Source organism: Salvelinus sp. IW2-2015, linkage group LG14, assembly GCF_002910315.2.
Source record: "Salvelinus sp. IW2-2015 linkage group LG14, ASM291031v2, whole genome shotgun sequence".
Taxonomy (NCBI): domain Eukaryota; kingdom Metazoa; phylum Chordata; class Actinopteri; order Salmoniformes; family Salmonidae; genus Salvelinus; species Salvelinus sp. IW2-2015.
Window position 1 is genome coordinate 4,849,450 of NC_036854.1, and position 12,279 is coordinate 4,861,728.

The 12,279-nt window shown below is 43.4% G+C and overlaps 2 protein-coding genes across 2 annotated transcripts; one reads left to right on the top strand and one right to left on the bottom strand.

Annotated features, from left to right (window-relative positions):
• Positions 1-4: 4 nt before the first annotated feature.
• LOC111972745 (cell growth regulator with RING finger domain protein 1-like) lies at positions 5-4,188 on the top strand. Its single transcript, XM_023999810.2, has 6 exons — positions 5-234; positions 917-1,056; positions 2,176-2,356; positions 2,674-2,821; positions 3,068-3,175; positions 3,486-4,188. The coding sequence occupies exons 1-6, from the start codon at positions 5-7 to the stop codon at positions 3,831-3,833; spliced, it is 1,155 nt and encodes a 384-aa protein (XP_023855578.2). The 3' UTR covers positions 3,834-4,188.
• Positions 4,189-4,315: 127 nt separating this feature from the next.
• Positions 4,316-9,501, bottom strand: LOC111972744 (26S proteasome regulatory subunit 10B). Its single transcript, XM_023999809.1, has 14 exons — positions 9,392-9,501; positions 8,878-8,957; positions 8,725-8,764; positions 8,562-8,614; positions 8,377-8,444; positions 8,092-8,206; positions 6,834-6,921; positions 6,471-6,532; positions 6,248-6,371; positions 5,959-6,020; positions 5,522-5,642; positions 5,105-5,185; positions 4,931-5,002; positions 4,316-4,818 (listed from the first exon to the last, which is right to left on the bottom strand). The coding sequence occupies exons 1-14, from the start codon at positions 9,474-9,476 to the stop codon at positions 4,700-4,702; spliced, it is 1,170 nt and encodes a 389-aa protein (XP_023855577.1). The 5' UTR covers positions 9,477-9,501; the 3' UTR covers positions 4,316-4,699.
• Positions 9,502-12,279: the final 2,778 nt, after the last annotated feature.

Consider the following 12,279-nt stretch of genomic DNA (forward strand, 5'->3'; position numbering starts at 1 on the left):
AAAAATGCGCATGAGGGTATGTGCACAGGACACCGTAGTGACGGAAGTGCCTGCTATGGAGGATACGAATGTATTTTTTATCCACGGGTTTGATCATAAATCGGTTTATTTATCGTTAGCCAGATTAAAAATGGCAGCCGTGTTTCTAGTTATGTTGTATGAATATTCTCCTTTATTTTACATTAGTGTCATATCCTTATGTTTCGTTGTTACCGCCGCCATGGTCCTCGGCTGGTAGGTTTATCAAATTGCCTTGACAACAACATTAGGCTATGGTTATTAAATGAAGGGCTTATTTTAGCCTACACATAACGTTGCTAGCTATCTGTCGTATCTGTGCCGAAATTTAGAAGTCAGTCATGTTTATATTCTGTTCAGTAAAGTCCAATTCCTCCTCTCTTTCGCTGTAATAAAGATGGCAAAAGGCGTTGATCGTTTGACAGCACACCATTATTGCTACATTGACACCTCACGTGACAAAAATACAGTGACGCAATGTTCGGCACGCGAGAAAATGAAACATTGTGGCGTTGGATAAACATGGGACTCCGGAAACTGGAACATAGTGACATTGCCTCTGAAGTGAACTGTAATGTTCACTTTTCTGCACTGTTGTCTACTTGTTTTATTATAACATTAAAGTGGTTGGCAGAATTTTGTAATTAATTTATAATGTTCTACACAAATTGCCATACTTTTCATAAGGTTGGCTATTAGAGAGCATTCATTTTTTATATATCATCCCCAAAAATGGGATGATATAAACTTTTATTTAAAAAAATGGTGTGCGTGCAATATCAATTTGTCAAGTTGTTATGTAGGCGACTTCGAAAATCTCGTCTGATCTCTTATACACACAACATAATGGAATATCTCCATTCAAATGTTCTGTGCTGTTCCACCTCGTCCCCCATAGGTTTGGTTTCGATGTCCCAGTGATTCTTCGTAGCTCTGATGAGACTGAGTCAGTCTTGCCTGTCCCAGAGAAGAGGATGGTTCAGGTGACCAACCCCTTTGCCCTGGAGATGGGGACCTCTGGGGTGGCCTCTGTGACTGGTAAGAGAGCATACAAGGACAGTTATAATGCAACACACAACACATAGGGCCAGATTCCTGGACCCAGATTAACCCTCCAGGTCCAAAAAGCTATTTCACTGGACATTCCGGGGAAACGGGCCCATATAGTATAGTGTTATATTAGGTCTATGCCCCATACTATGTTATAGGTGTGCCGCCATCAATTATATATAAATGTAGATTTTATTGCATATTATAAACTGGGTAGTTTGGGTCCTGGATGCTGATTGGATGAAACAAAAATACTTGTGTACTGTACTATTTATGGTTGTAACCAGTTCATTATAGCAATAAGGCACCTCAGGGTTTTGAGATATATGGTCAATATACCACGGCTAAGGGCTGYTCTTAGGCACAACGCAACGGGGAGTGCTAGGACACAGCCCTTAGCCATGGTATATTGGCCATATATCACAAACCTCTGAGGAGCCTTACTGCTATTATTTTTTATTTAAACTTTATTTAACTAGGCAAGTCAGTTAAGAACAAATTCTTATTTTCAATGACGGCCTAGGAACAGTGGGTTAACTCCCTGTTCAAGGGCAGAACGACAGATTGTACCTTGTCAGCTCGGGGACTCAAACTTGCAACCTTTCGGTTACTAGTCCAACGCTCTAACCACTAGGCTACTATACGGTCTGATATACCACGGCTGTCAGCCAATCAGCATTCAGGGCTCGAACCACCCAATTTATAATGGCATTGCGTTGCACTTAAGAACATCCCTTAGCCGTGGTATATTGGCCATATACCACACCCCCTCGGGCCTTATTGCTCAATTATAAACGGGGTGGTTTGAACCCTGAATGCTGATTGGCTGACAGCTGTGGTATAACAGACCATATATCACAGGTATGACAAAACATATACTTTTACTGATCTAATTTAGTTGGTAACCAGTTTATAATAGCAATAAGGCACCTCGGGAGTTTGTAGTATATGACCAATATACCATGGCTAAGGGCTGTATCCAGACACTCTGTGATGCGTCACTCTTAAGAACATCCCTTAGSCGTGGTATATTGGCCATATACCACACCCCATCGGGCCTTAATCATTCAATCAACAATGAATCATTCATTATCTTCCTCCTTTCAGAGGGTGTGTCCCTGCGTCCATGCTGCCTGGAGCCCTGTGTGCTGAGCTGTTACTGGGGTTGTGGTGTCCATGCCCTCCAGGGGGCGCTACAGACCCACCAACATGGCCCCAGCAGGCTCAGCACACCACAACAGTTCCAGGAAGCCCTGCACTTCCAGTACCACCACTGCCAAAGTTTCCAGTATCCTTCTCAGGGGCTATAATCTGATAATCTGTGTCATTGTTGCTTCCTTAGTTTAGTATTATTAGTACATGTTTTGTACATGTGATGGTCCGATTTGATATTCAGGTTCTAGAAGATATTATTTTCTCATGTTATGTTTATCCTTTATGATATATCGCAAGTTTCATTGATGTATTATGATATATCATGATATTTAATCATTGTGATATTTAGATGTTACACTAAGATTGAGGCTGGATGGATTACATGCAAGGCTAATTAATGTCTTTCATCATGTTCAGTTTCATCATTTCACCCCTTAACCAAAGCCTCAGTATCAGTGGAGAGGACAGAGAGGAGCACTACAGCGAGATGCCAGCTGAACTGAGGATCACTGATTTTGGTCATTTGCCACGGGAACGTTATCCCCTGGTGGCTCTCCTCACACTGGCTGAGCCTGAAGCCAGGGACACATACAACATTGTGAGTATGACTGTTATGGTAACACTTGAACATGTGTACGCTGGAAGTAGAAGCCTAAATGTTGTTGTCCATTAGTTTACTCCAATTAGGAGAGGGGTGGTAGGGTTAGGGGAACATAATGAAGGAAAATATATGAAAACAATAAACACCCCGGTAGGTGTGCTCAGTAAGTTTAACGGTACCTTCTCTGCGTGGGTCTTGACCTAGATGTGACACTCATTATCCCTCATGGTTCCTCTCTCTCAGGCCGCCAGTGTCACCGTAGTCCATCTTCCAGATGACAAATACAGCCTGTCGGCACGGATCCTGTTTCAATACCTCCTCACGGCACAAGGGAACATGTATGAGTTAAAGGTATAGCTTTGTTTCTTTATTCATCATTTATTCATCCAGTCCCATTGAAACAGGAATATATGTTTCTATGGAGTGGGCAAGGGCTCAGTGAGATTACAGTAGCCTGTCATTACTTTCTTCTGATATTTGATTGTGTTCCATTATCCATACTAGCTTTCCACTTAGAATGCAGGCCAATACATTTCTTTCTTCTTAGTGGTATGCTATTGTAGATATTGGAATAAATTGTTGGCTGTTAAGAGCAAGTCTGATGCTGGCAGTTGACGTTCTCATAAATGCAATGGTATCTGTTGTCTGTTTCCTCCTCCAGTCACTCTTTATGTCAGCTGAGAGCATGGGGTTGTCAGGGGCGACTGACCCCGCCCCTAGCACAGAGATACCACCAGAACGACAGGAAAGAGAACATGGAAGGGAGGAAGAGGAGAAGACACCAGGAATGGAAGATGAAGAGGAGTGGTCAGAGGAGGGAAAAGCCAAAGACTGTGTTGTGTGTCAGAATGCACCTGTTAACCGTGTTCTGCTACCCTGCAGGCACGCCTGTGTGTGTGACGGCTGTGTCCATCGCTTCCAACACTGCCCCATATGCAGAGCTTTCGTATTGGAGTCGTTTGCCCTGTTCCAGAATTCCCCTATGGAGGAGGAAGATGAGGAAGAATGAACTGTGATGTAGCAGGTCAATGTCATTAGAGTAGCTGTATGGTGGCCAGGATGTGCATTATCACTATAGGTGCTGGTCCAATACAGATATAATAGTACCGTTTCATGGGAATCAGTGTTTATCATAGAATGGATGTGATATGGTTTTACGCCAAAGTCATCTATTGGACACTTCAAACTGTTGTAGGGCTGTGAGCATATACATTTTATTTTATCACGTTGATAGTTGTGGTGTAAACTATTCCTTGAACTGTTTCTAAACAATGTATGTAGATATGGAAAACTTACTATTTGTTTTTATGTGTAATGTATAGATGTATTTTATTTATTATCAATATACCATATATTAAGTTGTTTTTCTTTTTCTCCTGAGCATTGATCGTTTGTAGGGACGGAAATGATTAATTACATTTTTTGGAAATTGGCAAAGAAGCCAAACCAGGCATCACAGCTTTATCGAGGTAAAAAACAGCATAACAGTGATCAGTATGATAAAGTTTTTAATATGGCATACTCCTTTTGTATGCTTTTACAGATACCGCCACTTCAATGGCAACAGTATTTATTGTCTCGTTAATATAATCCTAAATACTGGGCAGAAATGTAACACTACAAGAGGGTAGAGACACAATGTATGCATGTCCCATATCTGTAGCTGTTCTGAGGTCACTTCTTGGCAACTCTATAGAAATGGTTCTCTGATAAGAACAGATCCCTAATCCACTTTTCCCCCAAGAAACTTTTCTGCATCATACAACTTGGCAAAAAAACTGGTGAGAAAAAGGAAAAAAAACRGGGTTTTACTGGTGAGAACGCCCCAACAGCAAACCTCCCCACGTTCACATATAGAAATAAAGATATAGGAATTTATATGGGCTTATAGTCCAGCTTGGATTCAAGCTTCTTCGAATCGGCCACCTTGCGAACCGCCTTCATGAAATCCTCTTGAGTGACGTACTCGTGATCGGTACGGATCGCAAACATACCTGGTAGACAGAAAAAGACCAGACTTAAGCAGATCAAAATGCAGTTGGATTCAAGAAAAATCAGTTTTTGTCAAGCTAGACTGATAATGTACGAGTTAGTCATGACAGCTACCTGCTTCAGTGCAGACGTTTCTCAAATCGGCTCCGTTGAAGCCATCCGAAAGCTTCACGATCGCTTCGTAATCTGAGAAGAAAAAAAGCCAACATCTGTTAAAAGGAAACAGTACCAGAAATCTAAAACATGACTTAAACCTAATATGTCCCAGCTGTGTTCAAATCAACACACCTATCTCTCCGTGTTTGGTGATGGGGCCAGAGTGGATCTTCAGGATGTCCAAACGGGCCTGTTCATTGGGTAGCTCAACGTCTGTTGGAACAGTAGAAATAATCACGTGTCACTCTTTTCATACCATAGAGATTTACATGTGTTACTACCTGTTTGTAAAAAGAAGGAAGTGGAGGGAGATCATTGTGACCCTATGTCCCAAAGGGGATAAGGTACTGTATGGCTCAGTTGGTTCAGCATGGCCCGTGCAACGTCAGGATTGGGGGTTCGCGTCCCGGCGGCACCCATGCGAAAAATGTATGAAGCATGACTAAGTCCCTTTGGATAAAAGTCTACTTAATGGCATATATTATAATATGATGAGTAAGTATGAGGCAGACTGGGTGATGATGGACAGAGAGATGAGGAAGAACCTACGGATCTTTCGGTCCAGTCTGCCGGGACGCAGCAGCGCGGGGTCCAGGGTGTCAGGCCGGTTGGTGGCCATGATCATCTTGACTCTGTGCAGGGTGTCAAAGCCGTCCATTTGGTTCAGCAGCTGGGTGCACACAGAGATAAGACGGTTAAAATCCAATTCAGTGAGGATTATCTGCCATGGATCCTAATAATGTTAAACACCTTACAGTAATACCCTTCGCTTATTGAAATGCCAGTCAAGCTTACTGCAAGCTACACGTCATTGAGTTGTCTTATCTTCAACATCCCCACAATATATACTGTACGGACCAAGCCACAGAACCAGGTCTTTCCCCAAATAAATGTTTTATTGAACCATCATTCTCATAGAAAGCAACGTTTGTTGAACAATATCAATTCTATGTAACATATCTAAGTGTTATGGTCGCTCATTTTACCTCCATCAGAGTCCTCTGGATCTCTCTGTCAGCTGACGTGCCCTCTGAAAACCTTCGGCCACCTTGGAGAGAAAAACAAGTATTTAAATTACAACACATTCCCAGTTCCCAGACACTGCACACAATGCTGAGCAAAGGGAGAAGGAATAGATATGGCATCAGGGTTCAGAATGCTTAGCCTGGACCCAGAACTGTTTGTGCTGTATAGCCAACTGGTTGACAACGACCATAGCAGTTGGCTATGCAGTGCAAACTGATCTGGGGCCAGGCTACAGCTCAGGATGCTCACCGATGGCGTCTATCTCATCCATAAAGATTATGCAGGGTTGGTGGTCCCTGGCGTAGTTGAACATCTCCCTGATGAGCCTGGCGCTCTCTCCAATGTACTTATCCACAATGGAGCTGGACACAACCTGCCACAGGGGTACACAGTGTCAGCCAAGTTTTTCAAAGAATGGTGAAGAGAGTCAGAAAGGCCAGTGGAGTTAAACAAAGTGTAGCCTACTAGTCACCTTGAGGAAGTTACAGTCCATCTGACTGGCCACCGCTCTGGCCAGAAGAGTCTTTCCGGTGCCTAATCAAAAGATAAATGCATAAAGAAAATCTATGAATAAACCCTCAGGACCTCAGTGACGTAACTTATTTGCATTATTCAGGGTGAATCTCAAAAGTCTTTCTGTGATTTGCAGCACCCTTTATTCCTGGACGACCTTCTCAAAACACATTGGAGGAGAAGGTGCGAGGGGCGTGACCTTAGATATTCTCATCCAATGTGTTTTGAGAGGTAGGTGAAGGAATCAAGGACATGAGAAATCAAGGAAACACTTGAGATTCAGCCTCGGTCTAGAGTGAAATCCTGCTAGATAGTGACTTACCTGGAGGTCCGTAGAGCAGGCAGCCCTTTGGAGGGATAATCCCCACCCTCAGGAATAGCTCAGGGTTGGTCAGGGGCAGCTCAATCACCTGGAACACAGGGGGAAGGTCATATATAAAACCTGACTGGCTCAGGAAAAACATGTACCCCCATTTTCTAAGAATATCATAAGTCACCCCCCTATCCACATCGACGGGTCAGTAGTGGAGAAGGTGGAAAGTTTTAAGTTCCTCGGTGTACACATCACGGACAAACTGAATTGGTCCACCCACACAGACAGCGTTGTGAAGAAGGCGCAGCAGCGCCTCTTCAACCTCAGGAGGCTGAAGAAATTCGGCTTGTCACCAAAAGCACTCACAAACTTCTACAGATGCACAATCGAGAGCATCCTGTCGGGCTGTATCACCGCCTGGTACGGCAACTGCTCCGCCCACAACCGTAAGGCTCTCCAGAGGGTAGTGAGGTCTGCAGAACGCATCACCAGGGGCAAACTACCTGCCCTCCAGGACACCTACACCACCCGATGTCACAGGAAGGCCATAAAGATCATCAAGGACAACAACCACCCAAGCCACTGCCTGTTCACCCCGCTATCATCCAGAAGGCGAGGTCAGTACAGGTGCATCAAAGCAGGGACCGAGAGACTGAAAAACAGCTTCTATCTCAAGGCCATCAGACTGTTAAACAGCCACCACTAACATTTAGCGGCCGCTGCCAACATACTGACTCAACTCCAGCCACTTTAAAAATGGGAATTGATGGAAATTATGTAAAAATGTACCACTAGCCACTTTAAGCAATGCCACTTAATACAATGTTTACATACCCTACATTACCCATCTCATATGTATATACTGTACTCTATATCATCTACTGCATCTTGCCATCTTTATGCAATACATGTACCACTAGCCACTTTAAACTATGCCACTTTATGTTTACATACCCTACAGTACTCATCTCATACGTATATACCGTACTCTATACCATCTACTGCATCTGCCATGCCGTTCTGTACCACCACTCATTCATATATCTTTATGTACATATTCTTTATCCCTTTACACTTGTGTGTGTGTGTAAGGTAGTAGTGTGGAATTGTTAGGTTAGATTACTGTTGGTTATTACTGCATTGTCGGAACTAGAAGCACAAGCATTTCGCTACACTCGCATTAACATCTGCTAACCATGTGTATGTGACTAATAAAATTTGATTTGATTTGATTTGATAAGTGTAATGTAGGATGTGCAAGAAGTACCTCTCTCAGTTCACGGATCTGCTCGGCCAAGCCACCGATCTCTGAGTAGGAGATGCTGCCTGGGTCTTCATGGGACATGTTGTACACCAAGGGGTCCACCTCTCTGGGCAGATATCTGAGGTGGGGAAGGGACATGTTAACTGCCATCACCAGCAACATTTAAGGCTGACATACCTTTTACTTGGAACATTTTGTTTCAGTAGACTGAATTGACAGTTGCTCAATGGCTGTGTGTGTGTGTGTGTGTGTTAGGATTTTGAGCATGCGTGCGTGTACAGTGCCTACCTCATAATGGTGAGGGTGGTCATGTCCAGGGCCACTCTTGTGCCTGGTTTGAGCTGCGATTTATCCAGCTGTGTGAAAATGACAGATAGATGAGCTCCATTACAATCATGGAGAGGTGACACTTACACTCACTGAAAGTAAATAAATGCTGATGATACAAGGGCACGTCATGGCTCAAGACTTACTTGTCTGCGGCAGCCAACAACATAGCGAGGTCCATTGGTTGCCTTGACAATGACTGAAGACAGGAAGAGAATGAACATGACATAATATGTAATGCCRAAGGGTCAGACCTATATGACCTAGGTATATAATGAGTCATAGGACGATTGTAATGTTACAACTTACATTTCTCCTCTGTCAGCTGTTTGAGCACTTCACCGACAATCTGCATAAGTATTACAAGAAGTTGCAGTTAAAATCCATTCTTTATGATAAGGAGACAATTTTAGCACACTATTGCTTATCAATAAATCATGTTGTGTGAATACACAATTTTACCTGACCAACACTTTGTAAGGCCTTCAGGTCATTTTCAGATTTTTCATATTGTTTTGTCTGTTCCTTGAGCTGTTCCCTCACTGAAAACACAGGATACAAGTATGAAATCAAGCTATGTAACGTTAGCAAGCTAGTTAACTTTAGCTAGAAGGTAGGGCTGTGCTCTGTTAGCTAACGTTAGCTGATCATTTGTTATTGTTTTAATGTTCAAGTTAAATTCTAACTACTATTGTTAGCTAGCGGTCTTGGCAAATAGCAGGTTAAATAGCTTGCTAAGCACAGCGAATACACTTCAATATACGGTTAACTGCAACTGTTTTGGTAGCTAGCATTTTGCTAACGCGTTAGCCGGTTGTCATGACCATTCATTTCTATGGCCAACTCTACTGCATGACAAAGCGAGTTAGCCAACAACCGATTAGCTAACTGGTCATGTTGGTTATTTTAGTTAGATAACCCCTTTTATGTGTATTATTCTGAAATATTGGCAAAGACAAGCTAATACATCACTTACACTCTTTTAAACGTCCATCAATCTCTTTATGTTCAAGTAATCTTTTTCTGTAATCTTGAAGTCCCTTTTCTCTGGTGTCAGCCATTTTGCCTCTATGAATTATGGGAATTGTAAACTATTTCTTCTTCTACTTCTTCTTCTGTGGATTTTATATGGCGGTTGGCAACCAACTTTAAGGTGCATTACCGCCTCCAACTGGACTGGGGTGTGAACCAGAGACAGTGGCCTTCTGTGTCCCAGTCTCAGCCTTGTGACTACACTTTCCTCCCTTTTCTCTCGGCCTGAGGACCTCCCTGTCCCCACCTTTTCCTGGATCTTATACAGGTGTCTTCCCTTTCTCTCCTTGTTCCACAACTCTTGCCACTTATTTTTAACCACTGTTCTTATTAATCCCTTGGCTTCTGTTTTACTGATGGACAATTCCATCTCAACATTAGGATGTTTAAGAGCCTGCTTGGCAATAATATCCACTTCCTCATTCCCCTCTACTCCCACATGAGCTGGTACCCAGAGGAACATCACAAATATCTCCATCTGTTTCACCCTATACAAGCACTGCAAAACCTCATACAATAGATCCTGTCTGCTCTGTGACACAAATGAATGTAAGCTGTACAAATGAATCAGTGCTGCACAGAAGTCAGAGCAGATGACTACCCTGTCTAGCCTCACCTCCTCCACACACACTGCAGCCAATAGTATGACCAACAACTCCATTGTGTAAACAGATAAATGATCCGTTGCTCTTTTTGTCACTGACACCTTAMACTCAGGAACACTAAAGCTGCTCCTGTCCTCTCTATTTTGGGGTCCTTTTCATTATTATTTGTATTTATTTATTTATTTATTTCACCTTTATTTAACCAGGTAGCCTAGTTGAGAACAAGTTCTCATTTGCAACTGCGACCTGGCCAAGATAAAGCAAAGCAGATCGACACATACAACAACACAGAGTTACACATGGAATAAACAAACATACAATCAATAATACAGTAGACAAGTCTATTTACAGCATGTGCAAATAAGGTAGGATAAGGGAGGTAAGGCAATAAATAGGCCATGATGGCGAAGTAATTACAACATAGCAATAACAAAAAATTGGTAGATGTGCAAGTAGAGATACTTGGGTGCAAAGGACTAAGATAAATAAATAAATACAGTATGGGGATGAGGTAGATTGGATGGGCTATTTACAGATGGGCTATGTACAGGTGCAGTGATCTGTGAGCTGCTCTGACAGCTGGTGCTAGTGAGGGAGGTAAGAGTCTCCAGCTTTAGTGATTTTTGCAGAACGTTCCAGTCATTTGCAGCAGAGAACTGGAAGGAAAGGCGGCCAAAGGAAGAATTGGCTTTGGGGGTGACCAGTGAGATATACCTATTGGAGCGTGTGCTACGGGTGGGTGCTACTATGGTGACCAGTGAGCTGAGATAAGGCGGGGCTTTACCTAGCAGAGACTTGTAGATGACCTGGAGCCAGTGGGTTTGGCGTCGAATATGAAGCGAGGGCCAGCCAACAAGAGCATACAGGTCGCAGTGGTGGGTAGTATATGGGGCTTTGGTGACAAAACGGATGGCACTGTGATAGACTGCATCCAATTTGTTGAGTAGAGTGTTGGAGGCTATTTTGTAAATTACATCGCCGAAGTCGAGGATTGGTAGGATAGTCAGTTTTACGAGGGTATGTTTGGCAGCATGAGTGAAGGATCCTTTGCTGCGAATTAGGAAGCCGATTCTAGATTTAATTTTGGATTGGAGATGTTTAATGTGAGTCTGGACAGAGAGTTTACAGTCTAACCAGACACCTAGGTATTTATAGTTGTCCACATATTCTAAGTCAGAACCGTCCAGAGTAGTGATGCTGGACGGGARGGCAGGTGCGGGCAGCGATCAGTTGATGAGCATGCATTTAGTTTTACTTGCATTTAAGAGCAGTTGGAGGCCACGGAAGGAGAGTTGTATGACATTGAAGGTTAGTTAACAGAGTGTCCAAAGAAGGGCCAGAGGTATACAGAATGGTGTCGTCTGCGCAGAGGTGGATCAAAGAATCACCAGCAGCAAGAGCAACATCATTGATGTATACAGAGAAGAGAGTCGGCCCGAGAACCCTGTGTCACCCCCATAGAGGCTGCCAGAGGTCCGGACAACAGGCCCTCCGATTTGACACACTGAACTCTATCAGAGAAGTAGTTGGTGAACCAGGCGAGGCAATCATTTGAGAAACCAAGGCTGTTGAGTCTGCCAATAAGAATGTTCTGATTGACAGAGTCGAAAGCCTTAGCCAGGTCGATGAATACGGCTGCACAGTAATGTCTCTTATCGATGATGGTTATGATATCGTTTAGTACCTTGAGCGTGGCTGAGGTGCACCCATGACCAGCTCTGAAACCAGATGTCATAGCAGAGAAGGTACGGTGGGATTTGAAATGGTCGGTAATTTGTTAACTTGGCGTTYGAAGACCTTAGAAAGGCAGGGTAGAATAGATATAGGTCTGTAGCAGTTTGGGTCGAGAGTGTCTCCCCCTTTGAAAAGGGGGGTGACTACGGCAGCTTTCCAATCTATGGGAATCTCATACGATACGAAAGAGAGGTTGAACAAGCTAGTAATAATAGTTGCAACAATTTCGGCAAATMATTTTAGAAAGAGAGGGTTCAGATTGTCTAGCCCGGCTGATTTGTAGGGGTCCAGATTTTGCAACACTTGCAGAACATCAGCTATCTGGATTTGGGTGAAGGAGAAGTGGGGGAGGCTTGGGAGAGTTGCTGTGGGGGGGTGGAGGGCTGTTGATCGGGGTAGGGGTAGCCAGGTGAAAGCATGGCCAGCCGTAGAAAAATGCTTATTGAAATTCTCAATTATAGTCGATTTATCGGTGGTGACAGTGTTTCCTAGC